Genomic DNA, 22,356 nt, shown 5'->3' with positions numbered 1-22,356 from the left:
GAAGGCGAATAGGGGGTGTGAAGTTAGGGCCCCACACTTTCTTGATCGCTGGCGAAGGTGGGGGTTATGTGATCAGCACCACGCCCCTGGCATCCTTTACCCCCCTCCAGAATTTCCTCCAGGTACCCACTTTATACGATGCTGGGTGGACGCCGGAGCTGCTTGAACAGGTGGAAAAATTCCCGGTTCTCCCCCACCAGGGATCAATCCCGGGCCTCTCGCACGGTAGTCAGACGCTCTAATAACTGAGCTACCGCGGCTCATAAACTTGTGATTCTGTGTTGATATATTTCACACAAAATAAAATCTTACAATAACCATATAAATACGATTATGAAGATAGTATTGAAAATTCTCTGTAATTAATATAGCTCAAAATGTTTTAAGAATCTGCATATGGAAATAATAAACAAATTTTGTTGTTTCTTTTTCCCAGTATTATATACTTTCTTTGGTTATCATGAAAACCCTCACAATATGACTTTAGAATCTTGGTGAGGGTTTACCTAGAAAGAAACTAACCAACCCAGGAAAATCTGGATGATTGGTTACAGGCCCATAGCCAGGCAGGGACCAGGTGGGGCTGAGCCCCCCTGGAACTGCCATCGCCTCCCCTGGCACTGAGGTCCACTTGACATTAGTAAAATTATTTTATGTAATTTTAAATTATTTTATGTAATTTGTTTGCAGTGAAGAGTGAAAATGTAGACAGCAAATACTATATTGATCACAACTTTGGTGAAGGATAAATTCACAGAGCATGAACAGCAGCTATTACATTTGTTCATCTTATTTATAGGAAGAAGTCTATAAGTAGCGGCTTTAGAAAGTTCATTCATAGGGGAGTTCCTTTATCTTTACCTTCCTTCCAATCTCCCATTTATACAGAAATCTGATTTTGACGTCATTATGTAAATTCCCTCTGCACCTACATCAAAGGTCAACAGCTCCCAAGTTTTGGGAATGAAGGAGAGTTTTATTGTTTCGGCCGGGGTGTAGAATGTACGCTAGGCACTATGATGGAATATTGTCCATTTTTTCTTGTGTGTTATAAATATCTGTATCATCAAAAGTAGTATGGAATGTGTAGTAAGGGATGGTGTCAGTAGCAGCCAATTAACACTTCAAGCGATATTTTAAAATATATAGAAAAAATGTAGTAGGCTATTTGTATGATATTTCTAAATTTTATGTAACTTAGTGACCTCCCTACCCCCACACACATAATTTACCTTCATTTAACACTGTTAAACTTTTGTAAATGGATTTGGTTTACCAAGCCCCCCCTGGAGATAAATTCTAGCAACGGGCCTGATTGGTTATCCTAATGATAGTAACATTCTTATAGGCTAACTAAATGAAGCCATTATAAATTATGTATTTAATTCTAACTTTAAGTGTATAGTAGATGGAAATATATATTTTGTCAAGTACATAATTATGTTAAAAGATAAATCCAGACATCTACAGAATGTAATATCATGAACATTCGATTCAAAATGAATCCATGTCTACTCAAGGAACAGTAAACTAAATTTGATAAGAGTTTGAAATGTATTCTTAGTTTTTCAGAACTATCTATGGGTTAACTCACTGCACTGCACACCGACATTTGGTTGCACTTCAAGTGATTGTATTCGGAATGAATTTAAAGTTCTTGGCAGGGGTGCCCAAAGGGGGGATTATGGCACAGGATGCGCCTTTGAGATTTTTGGAGGAGATTTTTTTCATTCAAATAATATAAAATTCAACATTTATATATTTTTCTAAAATATATGGAAAAATTTTATACCTTAAATTGCACCATATTTAATCCATTAGATGAAGAAAAGAAAGTGTTTAAGGATATTATCGAAAGGGGAGGGTGGGGAGAGAAATATCAAACTGTTGCATATTAGGCCTTAAGGCTCCGCTGGACCTCTGGCATGCGAATGGGCGATTTTTTTCAAATTTTCCTCTCCATTCGAAAAACCTCTCATTTCAAAAAATGAAAAATTACATACGCTTAGAATTGCTTCTATTAGAGCATTGACATGAATTTTCTTGTAGTTCTCTCACTGTTGTCTAGATATTATCGATAGTTTCGTGATTACGAAAGTCTATTAAACTATTGATAATATCTAGACAACAGTGAAAGAAAACTACACGAAAATTCACGTCAATCCTCTACAAGCAATTCTAAGGGTATGTAATTTTTCATATTTTGAAATAAGAGGTTTTTCGAATGGAGAGAAAATTTGAAAAAATCGCCCATTCGAATGCCAAAGGTCCAACCGAGCCTTAATTTACACGTGGGCAGGCGCGTCGCATGATGCTACCCCTCTCGTGAGGTACTAAAAATTTTATTTACCACGGCTATTGAAATATCTTAATCTCAGGGGATAGGTTCTTTATTCGATAATTCCAAATAAGAAAGAGTTTTATAGCCAAGAGGATATAGTTAAATGCGGATCTATATTCTGGAAACTGTGCACAATACAGAGAAAAAATATATATCGAACCTTTTGTGTGTGTGTGTGTGTGTGTATATATATATATATATATATATATATATATATATATATATATATATATATATATATATATATATATATATATACACACACACACACACACACACACACACAGGGTGATTGGTAATTCGACCTATTCCTGGAAAGGGGTAATACTAGAGCACATTTGCAACAAATTTGACCCTATGCACAGGGGGTCTGAAATCCATGGGTTTCGAGTTATTGCAGTTTGTAGATTTTTGGGACATATTCCGACTTGCGACCAAAAAACTACTATTTGTGAAAAACTACTACACCCTGGGCACTTAATCGACATGTTGCTAACAGCTGACGAATGAGTAACTACATTTGTATCGTTTTGGAGAGCCTATGAAACGAGGAAGTTTTTCCGTAATTTTTACGCTAAGTTTGTTACCATTTTTTTAGTAATCCTCTTCGATTTAAACGATAATTTCCAAATTTCTTCATGACGTGTGCTCCAATGACTGTTTCTTTCTGTGGGTATGGGAATTTTGGGCATGATTTTTTTTCCCCCAGTAGTTACTCATTCGTCAGCTGTTAGCAACATGTCGATTAAGTGCCCAGGGTGTAGTAGTTTTTCACAAATAGTAGTTTTTTGGTCGCAAGTCGGAATATGTCCCAAAAATCTACAAACTGCAATAACTCGAAACCCATGGATTTCCGACCCCCTGTGCATAGGGTCAAATTTGTTGCAAATGTGCTCTAGTATTACCCCTTTCCAGGAATAGGTCGAATTACCAATCACCCTGTATATATATATGTGTGTGTGTGTGTGTGTGTGTGTGTGTGTGTGTGTGTGTGTGTGTGTGTGTGTGTGTGCGCGCGCGCGCGCGTGTGCGTGTGTGTTGATTCAAAAGTACATAGGTTATATTCTTTTTATATATGTATCATTGAAAGGAAATAGTCTTCATCATCTTTTTTTAAATAGAGATGGATTATTCTTCCAATAAGAAAGGCTTCTTCTTTTCTTCTCCTTGTTTGGGAAGAGGCTTCTTCTTCCTTCCTATCTTTGATGTGGGAAAAGGCTTCTTTTTTTCTATCTTTGATTAGTGAAAAGGCTTCTGCTTATCTTTCTTTGATTTAAGAGAAGGCTTCTTCTTTTCTTCTCCTAGTTTGGGAAAAGGCTTCTTCTTCTTTTCTATCTTTGATTTGTGAAAAGGCTTCTTCTTCTTTTCTATCTTTGATTTGTGAAAAGGCTTCTTCTTTTCTCTCTTTGATTTAAGAGAAGGCTACTTCTTCTTTTCTCTCTTTGATTTAAGCGAAGGCTGCTGCTTCTTTTCTTCTCCTAGTTTGGGAAAAGGCTGCTTCTTTTCTTTCTTTGCTTAGGGAAAAGGATTCTTCTTTTTTTAATTTATTTTCTTTCTTTTTAAAGCATAATCTTATTTATTACATATATGTGCTCGCTTTCCCCAGCTTCTTTTGCATTATACAGCAACCTAATCTATACTTATAGAAAGATTAGGGGCGTCTGAACTGACAGTAGCGCCACCTCCTATCTAACGACCAATGGGGAATCGCCCAGGATCGCTAACAGCAAGCGCTACCTATGGCCCAGTGCGTCTAATAAATGAGCGCAATCGTAAGTGCTTCGGGGCTTCTAATTGGACACAGCGCCACCGAGGGACGGACAAACACAAAAGCTGACGACTTTCTCCTCGTTAGAGGTATTAAATCAAATTTTGATCACTAGGATCAAAAAGGATACATTTCTGAATTCATTTGCTCACTTATTAACTTTCCTAATTGTTTCATATATGAGCATATTCCTAATTATCTTAATTGGCTATTTACAACATTTTATTCACTCCTTATATAATTTATATACTCTTCCTTTACGTATTTTGCATTTACTATAATATATATAATCACTCTTCTCCGCTCCTAGTTTCTACAATTAACTCTGCTCCTCTTTATATGGCGTGCTGCCATCTATCGTCGCTCTCGGGAAACATTTCTTCCTTGCACTCATTGTGTCGTCGGAATTGGCACGTGACAATGATAATGTTCGCATGAGCACGTGAATACTCATGTATATGTCTTACATTACGTACATATTAAATGCACACACACACACACACACACACACACACACACACACACACACACACACACACACACACACACACATATATTTATTCGAGAAAATACTTTGTTTGATGTACGAGTATATACACACAATACTCGACACGACTTCTTTCACGTCTGATAACTTTTCTAGAGAGTTGGTAACACTGACTCCCACGGTGTTCCACGGAGGGCGTTGAACACTATTACTGTGCGTGTTGCATAGAACTGACAGCTAAGGGGCTGTTGGCTATCATACCCCAAAGATGTTCACTTCGCTGTGCGAACACAGATGTAAGCGGCAATACTTTTTACATTCGGCACCCGAGTGCAGCATATACGTACAAGGCATGTCTAGGGGGACTCGAAAAGGTCTGTGCTACATAGTTGCAAAGTTTAGCGAGAATTCGCTAAACCTGGCGGATTTTAAGCAAATGAAGGAAAGCGCATGTCTACTGTCTAGTGTGTGTTCTTGATCCACTTATTCGGACAATTCAGCAAGTAGTCTTGTTCGCAATAGATACATTTAAAAGTATATAAATATATGATCTAAAAGATAATTGTGAAAATTAATCTTTTTGCACAGTACTTGTAATTGATCAATTCACCCGAATGCATGGATGAGCAAAGGACACATCCTGGGAGTTTGTTACCATTTGTACATATACAAGCGACTCGAATCCAAAAGACTGCCTCTGAAACGATTCGTTTCGTGCAATGTCTTAGATCAAGGATTGTAAACATGTTAATGACGACGATGGATAGATGTTACTATACGCTTTAAATCAGTGGTTCCCAAAGTGTGCGCCGCGGCGCCCTGGCTTACAGGGGTGCCGCGAAATGTTCCAATATTTTCACTGAATTGTTAGTCAATGATATGAATGTTTGACATATGTGCGTATTTAGTACTTTTTACATAAAAAAATATTTCTGAATTTGAAATGTGTGTTTTATTTTTTAACTAAAGGCAAGCAACCTTACAAGTAACTGAGCGTCGCAAGTGTTGTAAGCCTTCATTCTGACTTGGGCGCCGCGGAAAGATTTTGAGACACTAAGTGCACCGTGAAGCGAAGAAGTTTGGGAACCCCTGCTTTAAATGGTCAAAAATCAATCTCTTTGATACATGGCAAAATGATGCTAGGAGGAAAAATACGAAACACGAGGTAAGGAAGGAATATGAGCAATGTCATATTGACTGGCACTTCAATCAAGGATCGCAATCGAGTTATTGTGGGCGGAGGGCATTCTGTATAATACCCAAATATCTTTCACACATATAATAAATCTTTTCTGGACTCTTGGGAGGACACGTCCTACAACTCAATACTACCATACTTCGCAATCTGTATGGTAGTATTGAGTTGTACATACCCGAGATTGCATGCTATATTAATTAGTTTGGACAAGCCATTACTAATTATAAATAACGTAATTAAAAGGGTGTTAGTTGTATTAAAAAAAAACTTGTAGTACTTCAAGTATAGCATAATTTGGGGGGGGGGGATTGTTGAAAATAAGTTGGAACTGTTATTCTCACTTTTTCAATTGAAGGTGAAGGTACAAGGGAGAAGAGTAAATCTGTATTCAGTACAAAACCTCATTGTGAACACTAGTATGTGAACCGCACGCGACGCCATTGGTTATGGGTTACTAAAATAATTATGTTTACCTCAAGAAAACTGAAGGGGAGTGAGTTATTTGAAAGATGAACCGTATTATCAGACTGAGCTTAAGAATTTCTAGCTACAGTTCTGTAATGTCTCGTGAAACAATAATTGAATCGGTCATACGGCTGGAGCACGTTATTTGGTTTGCCAAGGTTATCTTAAGTTGTATAACAATTTGTGTTAAACCCACTCACAAACACTATTTATATGCATATTTACATAATTTAATTTACTACATTTAACCAATCAATGTGCTAGTTTTAATTCTTTTTCGAAAATCGAGCAATTAAAGAATATGGACAGTTTAACATGGTATTTCATTCAAATAGACATCAATCATTACATATTCATCCAAACATATTTTGGGGGGATTATGATGAACGATTTTAGGGGCGGTCTTGAGTGATGGGAGGTGAGGAGGAGAGGCAAATCAAGTATATTGTTCAGTAAAGCTAAGAAAAAGTTACTTTCAGTAGACACGCTGTTGTAATTAAATACTTTGTGGGGATTACGATATGGTTTGAGGGGGCGAATTATATGCTTTGGGGGAAGCGTGATATGATTTGGGGGGGACGAATGACATTATATTTGGGGGGGGCCCTGGTTCTTTGGACAGAAGAATCGCCTACATAAATTATTCATAAATATGAACGTTGTAAACTTGGAATAGCAGCTTATTTAATTATATTTCTAACAACCGTGTAATTGTGCTAGTCACAGACATTTAGTATCAGACTCGAGAAGATCTACTTAATCGCAGCCAACCATGTTCCTCATCATAGCAAGTTTGATAAATATTCATACTAGCAAGAATTCAGTGAAACAACTATGTTAGTGCAACTAATATTTTTGTTGGCAACTAGAGGCACCTTGGCAAAGGAGCCCTGAGGAGGGATGGGTTGAAAGATTGAACCCCCCCCCGAAAAAAAATAACGCTAACAGTGTAACATGAAATTAACTTTCATTTGCTACTTTCTAATACTAGGTACGTGTGTGTGTGTATACACACACACACACACACACACACACACACACACTCTTCTGAAAACCAGAATCGCTTCGAAACCTCTTCCGATTTTTTTCTGATCACATCCTTACTCAGGGCCTCCCGATGGAGTAGTGGTAACATCGTCGCCTTGCAATCAAGGCCTCCCAGATTCGATAGCTGGTGGAGGCTTCCCACTTTAAACTGTACGTCCAATCCTAATTAGCCTTACTGTGCATAAAGTGAACTTCAAACAGAAAATCAATCAACTTCCTTACGTTATGATCTAATAGTGAGTCTGTCCAGTCACGAGGGAGACACCGAATAGGTTATCTCAGTTCTTTCTGTTCTGTGGCTCATAGAGTTTCTCGCCAATGTGTGTTTAGGGGTTATGACTCAACCACGTAATTTACCCCTATGTGGGAGACAGTTACGTGTTAAAGTCTTACCACGACGTAAGCTTAACTGAGCCCCCATTAAAATCCTAGAGCCATAAAACTACGTTAGTAATGAGAGTTAATTGACCCAAGTATACTAGTACGTAGCAAATATTTCGTTTAATTAGATACACGAAAATCATTTCACTTGCTAGTTTATTACAAGTGCCTTAATTATCAACAATTTCAAGCTACACATTACATTCACAGTTTGCACTAATATTCCATTAATTGGATTTGGAATCTGAACTTGGTCTGTTGTTTTGAAGTCCCCACCGTGTATTTGTTAAGTTGTTTTAGCCTGAACATTGTAATTCTTTAATGACAAAGATACACCAGCAGTTAATCCTTAATCGGAAGTGACATTATTGGCCATAGAGAATGCAAGCTATGGAACTTTTATTAATAAAATTTAAAAAAAAACTTTTTAGGTAATTATTATTCTTTATAATAATCTTACTAACACGTATTAACTAGGCTAATGCCCTACATTATTATTTAGTTTTAATATTTAACTGGTGTAGATGTTGCCCAATGTGTGTAAGTAGGTTCGCTACCCGAAGAGATAAGTGATACCCGAAACCAAGTGACCGAGCGGATTTTCTTGCCCGAACACGAGGCCCTGATATTACGTAGGGTGTGACGTCAGAACATGTGATCTGAGTGTAGCCAAGTTACCATACACCTATGATTGATTTGGTGTTTTAAGTCTACTTTATGCACAGTAAGGCTAATTGGGACTGGGCCTACAGTTTAAGGTGGGATCCGAACCACTATGTGCCTCCACCGGGTATCGATTACAAGGCGACGACGCTACCACTGCGCCATCGGGGAGGCCCCCCATGAACAAGCTCGAGTAGCACATCTAGAAACCTCGTACTGTGCACAGGTGACAACGTTCTCTCTTTAATTACTAAAAAGAAAACTGCAAGAAATGTATATAAAACACTGGGGACTGGGCAGAAGGTTAAGAGCACATAATCCATTACACAAGTACACATGCAGGCAGATGGAAGAGTGAAAAACCAGTTGCCCTCACTGACTCCATAAACGCGCCTGTGCTAACCAAATAGAAGTCGTTATGTACTCACCTTTCATGCAGGCGTAGCGCAAGGAAACAACTCCAGGTCCCCATGTCGCTGCCGGCTTGTGATCGTCGACCAGAATGAAGCTGCAATAGTTCACTCCGGAACATCTGAAAGACAAACAGACACCAGCAATTAACCAAAATCTTGCTCCGCATTATATATAGTATGTTTGTACTACACTTGTATGCCTCAGCAGTCAGCACACAGATTGCTTTAATTAGGATTAAAGTTCACTACGAAAAATAAATTGGATGACTGACAGTGAGACGAGCTGGAAGGAGTTTGGTAAATGGTATTCATTTACCGTCTGTGCTGTTCTATTGAAGCAATATAGATGCAGAACAATGCAGTCTTGCGTACGTACACTGAGATTGAAAGAAATACGCTCCTCACAAAAAGTTTGGAATATTGTTATATTAAGCACAAAAGTTTGGAATATTGTTATATTAGGCGATAGGTTTTGATTGATTGGTTGATTTGGTGTTTTTAAGTCCACTTTATGCACAGTAAGGCTAATCGAGACCGAACCTGAAGTTTCAAGTAGGATCCGAACCTCTATGTATCTCCATCGGGAATCGAACGTGGGACGCCTTGATTACAAGGCAACGACGATTAGGCGATAGGTGATAGGCAGGATGGCATATGTCAGCGAAAACACGAGAACGTGAAGCAGATAATATGTGTTGAATTTCAAGATCTTGCCTATCTAGTAGGCCTATTGCCTAATGTAACAATATTCCAAACTTTTTGAGAGGAATTTACGTACCAAGCCAGCCAATCAGGAAATTCCGAGATGCTGAATCAGAGCAGATTCTGGTGCAGTATTCACTAAGATCAGGAGAAGAAATATTTCTCTACAAATATATCGGTAAGTTCTTGGAATTTTAGCCTCTATTATTTGCTTTACCTATAGTGGCTGGGAAAGAAACATCCTTTTCGATTTATTTAGGATTATGGAAAAACACTTAAGTCACCACTGCATAGCAAAGGTAGTGTGTATACAGTCCGCCTGAGTTACTCGCAACAACCGACGCATGTGCGCATGCGTTAGCTGGAAGATTCCAGTGGCAAAATAGAGGGGATGGCTTGCCGAGGAACAGTGTTTGGAAGTATCTAGTTACAAGTAACAGTTACTTTTTGTTAGAAACTGTAACTAGTTACTTTTAAAAGTGAGTAACTGTAACTGAGTAACTTTTTAACGATAGAAGGAACGTTTTAACAGTTACTTCTACAGTTACTTTTAGAGTTGCTTTGCGACACTTAAATTGCTATGTAAGTGTCAGAAATTATTGGCGATTTAGGACTCAAAGTAAGCTGGAATTTAGTTTCTGCTGTGATATAAAAGCCCATCTTTGATACATTAATTCTTGCAAACAATAGATGAAGAGGAAAAGAGAAAGTAGTTGTAGTAAATTTGTCTCCTAGAGGTGGTCAGTCGGCGGTAGGCTCCAGCCAGGTGCCAGGAATTTTCAAGGTTTATCATATGTTTCATCTTTCGTTTGGTAGACCTGAATTCCAAAGCGATATACACACCTCGGAACATCACAGTTTTTCTTTGCAGCTGATAAAACTTTTCCTGCTCCCACCAAAATAGGCAACGGTTAGGCTGGAGAGTTCGATCAACTAACCAATCTCTAACTATGCGCTGGTAATCAAATTATCTTTGCATGGATAATAAACCTTTTCGAGCAAGGCCTCTATCAACTCGCGGCAAGCCACGGCACCTAGCGACCTGTTGAGTGAGATGAGTCAAGGCAAAATGGATAATAAACCTTTTCCTGCTCCCACAAAAATATGCAATAATTAGGCTGGAGAGTTCAATAATCGATCTCTAACTACGCACCAAATTCTCTTTGCAGTGCTTAGCTTATAATTATATAGTCTGGGATATAAATAAATACATGGGAGGTTACTTTTATTCATCACATTTCATTTTCTGATCTTCCTTGCAACTTCAATATTCACACATCTTTCGAAGGATAATAAAACACATTTTTTTTACAAGTTATAATCAAAGTTATTCTTATATGCGTTACTAAAATTTATGTTTGTTTTACATTTGAGTCGCACTGCCATCTAGTGTATGCTAGAGGAAATATAAGCTTTGGTGTTTTATTCACATTGGAATTCATTCCATTGTATTTCGGTTTTATTTCATTTTGTAACTATTGTTTATGTTTAGTAAGTATCTCTATTGTTATATTAAATGGGTGTGTCTATTGTTTTAGTTTTTAAAAATGCATTCAATCACGCTAGGTATCACATGTATCAAGATTACGTCCAGCTTGCCATGTCAAGCTTGCTTTGACAAGCTATAAGGAAGCTATCGCAAGCTTGACACAAGCTTATGTGCTATCTGGGCAGAAGCGGGAAGATAAGCTTCTAGGAGGAGAATTCGTTCCTATTGCTGACAGTTTGCCATTGTCAGTTGTGTGCTGTGAAGTGTCTCTTGTTTCTGTAGTTTGTTCCTCTGTAGTTTGTTCCTCAGTGACCTTATAACTTCCCCCTTCTGTAAGCAGCATCCGATAGTTTCTTCCTTTGCTATAATATCGGATTAAGCTGAAAAGGGACATACTGCAACATTTCAGAGTTTTCATGAAAGTATTCAACAATACTGGTAGTATGAACGAAACTGAAGAAGACGAGAGCTAGCAATTGCGCATATGAATGGAAAACAATCCAATTGTTTCCACGTGATTTCATTTATCTGAGTTCCTGATAATTTAAAAATGAAAGTAAAAATATTTCCGGTTAGAATTCGCTTATTTACGATTATTCAACATTTCTGGACATTTTGAAAAATTAATTATTTTGGTAAGTGCTATTCGTTTAAAATTTAAACGAGAATCTATTTTCTTGAAATAACAGATACGACAGATCTCACCATTATTATTGATACAACAGTGAATTACAACACTCAAAGTGGCAAACGAAAGAATCAGGAAGGCCCTAGCCATCATTCTTGCTTGTTTATGTAATCCTCTCAGAGAGAACTGAAGGGGTAAGTTTAAAATGCCATTTTCACCTTCATTGATAACGCACAATTATAGGCTACTACATTATAATTTCTATCATTTTCTGGTTCATAAACACTTGAAATTATACAACAAATTTATTTCTCTCTTAATTCAGGTTATTCAGGTTATTCAGGTTTTTCAATTTCAAAGAATTTAATTGTGAAAAGTACCACTTTTAAACATAAAGATATCCATAAATATACCTGGTCTTCTCCAGATGGTAAAACTCATAATCATATAGACCATATTCTCATTGATAAGAGAAGGCATACTAGTATAATTGACGTTCGTACACATAGAGGTGCTGACTGTGCCAGTGACCATTATTTAGTAATTGCTAAATTAAGAGAAAGACTCTCAGTGATAAATCATAAGCAACAAAATCTAAAAGTTATAAAATTTGATACAGGAAAGTTTTCTGATGAAAGAATTAAGAAAGATTACCAAATTAAACTGTCAAATAGATTTGATGTTTTGCAGGATTTAAATGATGATGAAAATATAAATGAAACAGACGTAAATAAGAATTGGGAGCACATACGTAATGCAATAGAATCAGCAGCTAAAGAAACTATAGGATACCATAAACCAAGAAAAAGTAAGCCATGGTTTGATAATGAATGTCATAATCTAATAGAAATAAGAAATCAGGCTAGACTTAGGTGGTTAAATAACTCGGATGATACAAATCTAAGCAATTATAATACAATAAAGCGAGAAGTTAACCGCACGTTTAGAAGTAAAAAAAGAGATTACTTGAAAAGCAAAATTAACGAAATTGAAACAAACAGCAAAAATAAAAATATCAGAGATTTATATAAAGGTGTAAATGAATTTAGAAAGGGGTGAACTTGATAAAAGATAAAGACGGTGATTTTCTAGCTGACCCAAGCGATATTCTAAATAGATGGAAGAACTACTTTAATGACCTTTTAAATGTCCATGTAGGAGATAAATCAGAAGTGAATGAAGTACACACAGCAGAACCTTTAGTTCCAGAACCTAACTTGACTGAAGTTAAAGATGCTATTAAAAGGCTTAAGAATAACAAAGCACCTGGCATTGATTTAATACCAGCTGAGTTAATTAAATATGGTGGAAATTCATTAATATGTCAAATTCATAAATTAATTTGTTTAATATGGAATAAAGAAGAAATCCCTCAACAGTGGAAAGAATCCATAATTGTTCCTGTGTTTAAAAAAGGTGATAAAATGAACTGCAATAATTACCGTGGAATTTCTCTACTCTCAACAACATACAAAATATTGTCTAACATTCTTTTAACAAGACTAACCCCATATGCTAATGAAATTATAGGTGATTATCAATGTGGATTTAAACGTAACAGATCAACTACAGATCAAATTTTTCACATCAGACAGACACTTGAAAAAAAGTGGGAATATAATCAAAATGTCCATCAGCTATTCATTGATTTCAAAAAAGCATATGATTCGGTCAAAAGAGATAAATTATATAATATATTAGTAGAGTTTGGAATACCTAAGAAGCTTGTTAGTATGATAAAAATATGCACCAGTGAAACAGAAAGTAAAATTCGTGTGGGTAATAATATGTCTGACAAATTTATAATTCATGATGGGTTAAAACAAGGAGATGCATTATCTCCATTGCTCTTTAATTTTGCCTTAGAATATGCTGTTCGGAAGGTAAAAGAAACTAAAGAAGGACTAAAATTAAATGGTGTGACTCAGTTGTTAGCATATGCAGATGATGTAGACTTACTGGGGGATGATATAAATACGATTAAAAATAATGCTAAAATATTTTTCAAAACTGCTAAAGAGATAGGTTTGGAAGTTAACAAAGAGAAAACTAAATATATGCTTACAGGCCGAAACCAAGTGTTAGGTAATAATCCAAATCTAATTATTGATAACAACTCGTTTGAACCAGTTTCCAAATTCAAATACTTAGGAGTAATATTAACAAATGAAAATTATATTAAAGAGGAAATAAAAAGTAGGCTTAATTCAGGAAATGCATGTTACTTCTCTCTTCATAAACTTTTGTCTTCTCGTTTAATATCTAAGAAACTAAAAGTTAAAATATACAAAACAGTAATTTTGCCTGTAGTATTATACGGGTGTGAAACTTGGTCCCTTACATTAAAAGAGGAACATAAATTGAGAGTATTTGAAAATAAGATTCTTAGGAAAATCTTTGGACCTAAAAGGGATGAGGAGACAGGTGAGTGGAGAAGGTTACATAATTTAGAACTACATAATTTGTATTCATGTCCAGATATTATTAGAATAATTAAATCAAGAAGACTTAGGTGGGCAGGCCATGTGGCACGAATGGGAGAGGAAAGAGGAGTTTACAGGATTCTTGTTGGGAAACCAGATGGTAAGAGACCTGTAGGAAGGCCAAGACGAAGATGGAGGGACAACGTTGAGATGGACCTAAAGGAAATCGGTAGGGATGGAAAAGAGTATATAGATCTTGCTCAAGATAGGGACAGATGGAAGGCCTGTGTTGCTGCAGCCATGAACCTTCGGGTTTAAGAAGGCTAGAGAGTTAGTTAGTTAGTTAATTTATTTCTCTCTGACACGCCCTTGATACGCACCCACTTATTGTATCATTTTAGGTGTTTAATATGTTTAAAATGTTAATTGTCTATTATGACGTAATTTGTTTTGTTCAATTGGGTAGTCTTTTATGGTTATGGACTAACCTTAGAACATTCGATTGTGAGTTGTGAGGAGAGAGAGATTATTATGGAGGTTGATGGAATAATGGACGTGATTTTGGAAATGTGAATGTGATAATTTGTGTAGTGAAGAACAATTATGAATTTAATACAATTTTGTTTCTAATAAGGAGTTTAATTGCGAGTGCAAGTTGGTAATGTTTACGTAAGCATATCCTTATCTGATTTCCAACAACCTGAGGGCTTCATAGTAGGCTTATAAGTCTCAGGCTCGCCGTCGAGGAATAACAGTAAGTAGATCCATTGAGACTAAACCGGCGAACGTAGCAGGTTTAAACTTTTTGGCGCCGCAACGCGGGACTCGATAAATGTGTTTGAGTAGGGTATGCAGAAGCGTAATTTAAGAAGTGATCGTCGTAAGTTAAAAATGGATACTTTAAGTTGCTGTTCCGATAAAGGGAAAGCTGATGATGAAGAGGTTGAGTGCAACGATTGTAAAAGAAGCTTCCACTTACGTTGTGCTGGTTATCCTTTGCCAAAATCGCAGTATAAGGGGGAAGAATTGAAATGTCTTATTTGTAAAGAGAAGGGTAACAAAGGAAGTCCTTGTTTGGAACAGTTGTTTCAAACTCTGATTGAGAAAATGGAAATGGGAAGAAAAGAAGATAAAGAGGAACAGGAAAGGATAAGAAATGAACAAGAAAGAATCAGAAGAGAAGATAAAGAGGAACAGGAAAGGATAAGAAATGAACAAGAAAGAATCAGAAGAGAAGATAAAGAGGAACAGGAAAGGATAAGAAATGAACAAGAAAGAATCAGAAGAGAAGATAAAGAGGAACAGGAAAGGATAAGAAAAGAAGATAAAGAGGAACAGGAAAGGATAAGAAATGAACAAGAAAGAAAAAGGAATGAAGAAAGAGGAGAATTGATGAAGCTGCTCAGCCAAGATAAGGAAGAATTATTATTTAGAATAGAAGGGGGGCGAAAGGAATGTAGAGAAATTAAGGAGACTCTGAGGAAGGAAATTGCGTGTGACAGGCAGCAAGTAGCTGAATTAATACTAAAGCTGGAAGAAAAACAAAAGGAGGATTATGAAAAGTGGAACTTAGACTTGACACACGAGAAAACATCTAGAGAAGCTAAAGAAAAGGAACTGGAAAATGAAATTGAGAAATTGAGAGGACGAATAGAGAGTGTTGAAATAATTGCAAGGCCAGAAGCAACACAGGGTTTCTCAGAATTACTTGATAATTTAGAGCTAAATCAGAGAAGGCAAGAAAGGAAACTTGAAGAAGTTACGGAGAAAGTCGCATCTGTAGATAGGCAGGTCGATCAACTACAGATGTTAATGGCAGGCTGTCGGGTTCTAGAACCTTCTCAAAATGGTGAAGCTGTATTTCAACCGGGAATGAACGGTTCAACAACTAGAGGTGATTCCAAGGGGAAGATGAGGAAAAGAAATCGTTACTCGTCAAGTTCTTGCTCTGCAGTTTCCTCTAGTTCTGAGGAAACTGAAACTAGGAAAATTACAAAGCCCAGGAAGAGACATAATAATGGAAAGTCCGAGAGATTGGTACAGGATGAGATATCTCGTGACAATGCCTATAAGAATAGCTCCTACAAATCTTTTCGCATGTCTGATGTTAACGCTCTTTCAAAGTTTACTGGAGAGATTAATACTGTCTCTGCTGAGAAGTATTTAAAAGAGCTAATAACATACCTGGATCTAATGAATGTCCCTATGATTTTTAGATTGAAGTTATTGCCCTCTCTTATGGTAGGAAAGGCTAAGGCGTGGTTTGTTGCAAATGAGAAGAAGTGGAAGACTTTTGAACATTTTTGTGCTGCCTTTAGAAAACAATATGCCTCTGCTGATGCCAAGCAAAGGGAAATGCAAACGCTGAGAAACAAACGGTATTCGAGGAGCTGTGGCCTCTCACTTGAAGAATATTGCTGGGACACATATGGCTCGTATTGTAATCTTGTGGATAGCGTTGACCAAAGCGAAGCGCTGAACTTGGTTATTAGTCAACTTTCGCTGCGAGTGCGTCAGTTGGTACTTACTCGCGATCCACGCAACATGGATCAACTTACCAGCTATTTGGGAAGATATGAAGCCTCGGAGCAACTCGATGGATGGAGGACAGAAAACCCGAGATTCGAGGACAGAAGAACCAACCAAGCTAGAGTTAGGCAATTGACGTTCTCCAGAAATCAACCCAATTCAGCGAAAGTGTCTGCTGGTAACGGAAGATCTGATAATGAGAACTTCAGTGGTAGCGCTCGACAAAGTAACAATCCTTCAGGAGAAGAAAATAGAAGCGGGTTCTACAGAAGAAGGAACTGCGAGGGATCACAGCGATCTTCTGGAGAAGAAAGAAGAACGCCATTCCGAAGAAGAAGTTCGTATGGTAATAATAATTTCTCCCCACATCGCGTTAACCGGTAACCACAATTGGAGGAAGAAAGAAAGTGCTACACAGACGGAAGATTTCGGTAGTGGAGAAACTAGTGTTAAACAATTACACGTTACCACTTGGAATACGTCTGCCCCGTCCTACACTCCAAGAAACTGAGAAGCAGTTGGAGAGTTGAGTGGATGGCCTCATAGTTTGAAAAAGAATATTTACTCCATTTTCATTTTGTTAATTTTATTTTTGTTTGTGGGAGGATGCCATGATACGCACCCACTTATTGTATCATTTTAGGTGTTTAATATGTTTAAAATGTTAATTGTCTATTATGACGTAATTTGTTTTGTTCAATTGGGTAGTCTTTTATGGTTATGGACTAACCTTAGAACATTCGATTGTGAGTTGTCAGGAGAGAGAGATTATTATGGAGGTTGCTGGTGGTATCGTTTGGATTCTGTGTGAATAGCGTGTTGAATTGTTTGTTTTTCTAGTTTGAGATCTAATTAATTGAAGTTTGATTTGAGAATAATAGTTCTAGAGTTACAAGATTAAATCTCTCTATACATTTTACATTTGATATGTGAAAGAGAAAAGCGAAATAAAAACGCTTGTGATTTCCCAAGATGGCTCAGGATGTGAAGATTAATGAAGAAAATTTAATGCAAGCAATCCAGAGTGATATGAATGTGATTGTACCTGAACAGTTAGCGGAAATGGAAGTTAGTGATAAGACTTCTTTCAAAAGAGGTCGATCTAATGAAGAATGCACGGAACCTGAAGTGGAGAAAAACCCCAAAAATCCGAAAGTAAGTGCAAGTACAAAGGTTGGTGTTGCTAAATATAAAAATGAGGCATATGATATGTCTTTATATTATGAGGGACATCAAGGCCCATATATCGTGTTGGTGGACAGTACATTACCTGGATCACAGAGCCTGAATACGGTAAAATTAGGTTATAATTTGTGTAAGGAGAAGGTTGATGTTGAATTCGTTAAACAAAGTGGTTTGAAGCAGGCAAAATTGTCATTTCGCACAGCATATGATGCAAATAAATTTGCTAAAAATGAATTCATCAAGGAAAAATACCATTTAGAAGCCAGAATTCCTAAAGGTCTATTAGTGAGAGAAGGATTAATATATGGTGTACCTACCGACATCCCAGTAGACGAGATAATCGAAGACATTAGAGCTGAAGTTCCAATAATAGATGTAATAAGGATGAAGAAAACTTTTTTCAATGAGGATGGGGAAGTAAGACAAGAACCTACTAAACTCATTAGTGTAACATTCCAATCTCAACAGTTACCAAAAGAAGTGAAGTTGTGGAGACAAATATTTGAAGTGAAGCCAAAAGTAAGATCTGTGATTTTATGCAAGAAATGTTTCCGTTTCTCACACTCACAAACACAGTGTAAATCCTCTCCCGTGTGTTATAGATGCGGTCAAGCGGAACATGGAATCTGCAATGCCAGTCCTAAATGTATTAATTGCAAGGGAAACCACTTATCTACCGATAAGTCTTGTGTAAAATGGGAGCAAGAGAGAGAAATACAAAGGCTGATTGCTTATAACAACATCTCCTATCAAGATGCAAAGAAACAAGTACTTTTTGGAATTGATCCACGAAATGAACGGCGAACATATGCGACCTCTGCTAAAGACTTTCCTAAATTGCTGGAGATAAGAAAGGAATCAATTAACAAGGAAAGCCCTTGCACATCAGAAAATTATACTACAAACAGATTTAATTCTGTTACAGATTGGGAAAATAGAAGAAATGACACATATCTAAGTAACCTCTGTTGGAAGAAAGTGCCACCAGAATCTGACCGGTCTTATGAAAGTTTTAAAAAACAACACGGGGAAAATTTTAGACTGCATTCTGCTTCACAATTGAGGAAAACAATTAAACCTGTTTTGATAAAGGACAAAAATAAACACAAGGATCCACAAATTGCGTCAACATCATCAGCAGTGGGTAATTCAAGTGAACCTGTGAGCACGACGTGTTCCTCTAAGGAACAGGAGAGAAAATCAGATTCGATTGGACGCAGGACAACAGCAGAGAGTCCTTCTCAGAAAGAATCGCTAGTAAATCTGCTACATCTAATAGCAGAACTAACCACAACAATTTCAGTGAGTGATGATTTATTATATATTAGGAAAATAATATTAAAATGTAACGAAATTTCTGTACAAATTTTAAAACTAATTCAAGACTTACAAGATTTCGGGGACACCCCCTAATTTAAAACAACAATGTGTTGCCAGCAAAGAAAAATCTTGCCATTAATAATACAATGGAATTTAAGATCCTTTTCTGCGAGGAAACTTCAATTAATTAAATTAATAGATGAGTGTCACCCGTTAATTATTTGTGTTAGTGAGGTATGGGGTTTAAAATCAGAAAATATTCATATTGCTCACTATCATACTATATTAAATGATTATAATGTGGGAAATAAGGGTGTGGGAATTTTTGTTCATGAAAGTGTACCATTTCAACAAATTCAGTTTAATTCAACACATGATTTATTTTCCAAATATAATGTAGAAGTGGTCGGTATAAAAATGCAGTTAAACAACTTACTTTATAATATTATTAGTTTGTATATTCCATCTCATTATACTTCTCAACAAATACAGAGCTCTCATCTAAATTCTCTTTTGTCTGGCTTTCAACATCCCTTTATCATAACAGGAGATTTTAATTGTCATAATACATTGTGGGGTGATCATAGAATTGATACTTTGGGAAAGACAGTTGAAGATTGGATGGATTATAATAACTTGACAGTTATAAATGATGGATCTCCAACACATGTACCACCAAATGGAAATAATATGTCCTCAATTGATCTAACTTTAATATCTGATAATCAGTGTTTTGAATTTGTATGGGAAATAGACTTTGATTTACGAACTAGTGATCATTTTCCATGTTTCATCACGCTAACATCATCTCAAAAATTTCCAAAATTAATAAAACAAAAAACAATTCGTAAGTGGAGCGTAAAGAGGGCAGATTGGATGAAATATAATTCAGTTTTAGACTTAAAATTTTCAACTAAAGAATATCAAAACCAATATACTGTACAATATGAAAAATTTGTGGATATAATAACTCAAGTTATGGATTATGCCTGTCCGCGACTGAAACCGCAATATGATCGAAATTTTCCTAAAATAGATTGGTGGAATGAAGAATGTTTTCAAGCAAAAAGGAAGCGAATACAAGCATTGAAACAATTTGTAAGTGCTCCTTCACCTGCAACTTTGATAAATTTAAAACGAGCTACTGCAAAATCTAGAAAAGTATATATAAAGGCTAAGAGATTTTCATGGCAAAAATATTGCGAAGAAATAAACCCTAAAACAAAATTAGACGTCATATGGCGCAAGTTCAGATCACTTAGAAAAGCACATGTAAGTCGGACTTTACCTTTGTCCACTGAATGGAAAACTGATTTTATTAATAAAGTAATTCCTACACCCTTTACATCAGCCTGCGAACCTCCTAATATATTCTACACGTTCTCATCTACATCAAAATACTCAAAGGGGTTCACATCCTCTATCACTGTAAATGAAATTCATGAAATTCTTCAAGGGTCTAAAGATTCTGCTCCTGGCATTGATGGAATTACGTATTCTATGGTACGAAATCTTCCACAGAATGCACTAAGCATTTTATGTAAAATTTACAATCAAATATTCCTATCGGGTAAAATTCCTGTTGCATGGACCTCTCAAATTATTATGCCAATTCTAAAACCAGGAAAAAACCCTTCGTTGGGTCAGTCATATCGCCCAATAGCTCTTAGTTCCGTATTGGCAAAAATTTTTGAGAAGCTTTTATTAAAGAGATTAGAGTGGTTTATGGAAGGTCAAAAGGTATTTTCTCCCAGACAAATGGGATTTCGTAAAGGTTATGGAACCCAGGATGCATTAGTAACATTATCTTCTCATATTTATAGCGTTATTAACAAAAAACAATCAGTACTTTCAGCCTTTATTGATATTCAAAGTGCATATGACAACGTAGATATTACTGTTCTATTGAGACAACTACAATTACTAAAAGTGCCTCATTGTATACTCATATTGACATGGAAATTGTTATCTAAAAGACAACTTTATTTTCATTTTGGTTCAGAAATGGTAGGTCCAATATATATTGGACAAGGACTACCACAGGGAAGTCCTCTTAGCCCATTATTATTTAATGTTTATTTATCAGATATTAAAACAATAATAGATTCCCCATTTCAGTTTCTACAATATGCTGATGATGTATGTATATATTTAGACTCAAACAATCACTTGAAAGATTTTTCAATGTTTGAAGATAAATTAATAGAATTTAACCAATGGTTAAAGCAGAAGAAATTATCAATATCTTTAGAAAAGTCCAAAATAGTAGTATTTAAACATAAGGGTCTTCAAAATATTTTCAACATTAATCATAGGAGATTACAAATTCCAATTGTTTCACAAGTAAAATATCTAGGTGTATACTTTGATGCATCATTATCATGGCAGTATCAAATAAATATGATGAAAAATAGATCCGATAAAATATTTCATTTATTTAAAGCTATGGCGAATACCAAATGGGGAGCACATCCTACCAGCATGCTTATGTTTTATAAGAATTATTTTCGAGCAGTATTAGATTATGGATTAATGGTCTTGTGTAATCTTCCAGTAACAAAACTTTCTCCACTAGAAGTCCAGCAACGAAAAATTCTAAAAAGATGTTTGGGATTAATGAACAGTACTCCTAATGTAGTGGTATATATGGAGTCAGTAGAATGTTCGGTTTCTGTGAGGATAAAGTTAATTGCAATAAAAATGTTATTTAAAATACAACATTCACCATGGCATCCATTCAATGATGTTTTATTAAATCTTTTAGAGCTGCATGATTCAGGAATAACCAATGATAAATCAGCTACCCTTTGGGTACAACTATTTAGTAAATATCACCATGAATGTAGTCAAGTACTCATAGCAAGAACATTGCCAGTATACTCGTTAGAATTTCCCACACAACCAATTCAAAATATATATATCCCGAAATATAATCATTCAGCTGAGTTTAGAGAATCTTGGGAAGACTTTTATCATATATATACAGATGGGTCTAAAACTGAAAGTGGAGTAGGAGCAGCTCTTTATGATACTGAAAGAAATATATCAAAAATGTTTAGGTTACCAGTGGAGGCATCCATATTTACAGCAGAAATATATGCGGTATATCAAGCTTTGATTTATATTGGTACAGTTCCTGAACAGAAATTTCTAATACTGGTTGATTCGCGAAGTGTTTTACAAGCAATACAATCTAATTATAAAAATTTATTTAAAATATCACCATATGTCATCAATTGTATTCGTGCAACTAATAGCTTAATTAGCAATGGAAAGGTAGTTCATTATGTGTGGGTAAAATCACACATTAATATTTA

The 22,356-nt window shown here is 36.1% G+C and overlaps 1 protein-coding gene across 1 annotated transcript in view; it reads right to left on the bottom strand.

The window, feature by feature from the left end:
- Window positions 1-22,356, bottom strand: part of LOC146001573 (uncharacterized) — a 195,986-nt gene that overhangs the window by 98,342 nt on the left and 75,288 nt on the right. The window contains exon 3 of the mRNA XM_083139064.1: window positions 8,779-8,882. Within this exon, the coding sequence (XP_082995190.1) occupies window positions 8,779-8,882 (104 nt within the window). The remainder of the gene's footprint in view (window positions 1-8,778; window positions 8,883-22,356) is intronic.

Source organism: Lepisma saccharinum, chromosome 1 (genome assembly GCF_977018435.1).
Source record: "Lepisma saccharinum chromosome 1, izLepSacc3.1, whole genome shotgun sequence".
NCBI lineage: Eukaryota > Metazoa > Arthropoda > Insecta > Zygentoma > Lepismatidae > Lepisma > Lepisma saccharinum.
This window is presented reverse-complemented; position numbering and strand designations above follow the sequence as displayed.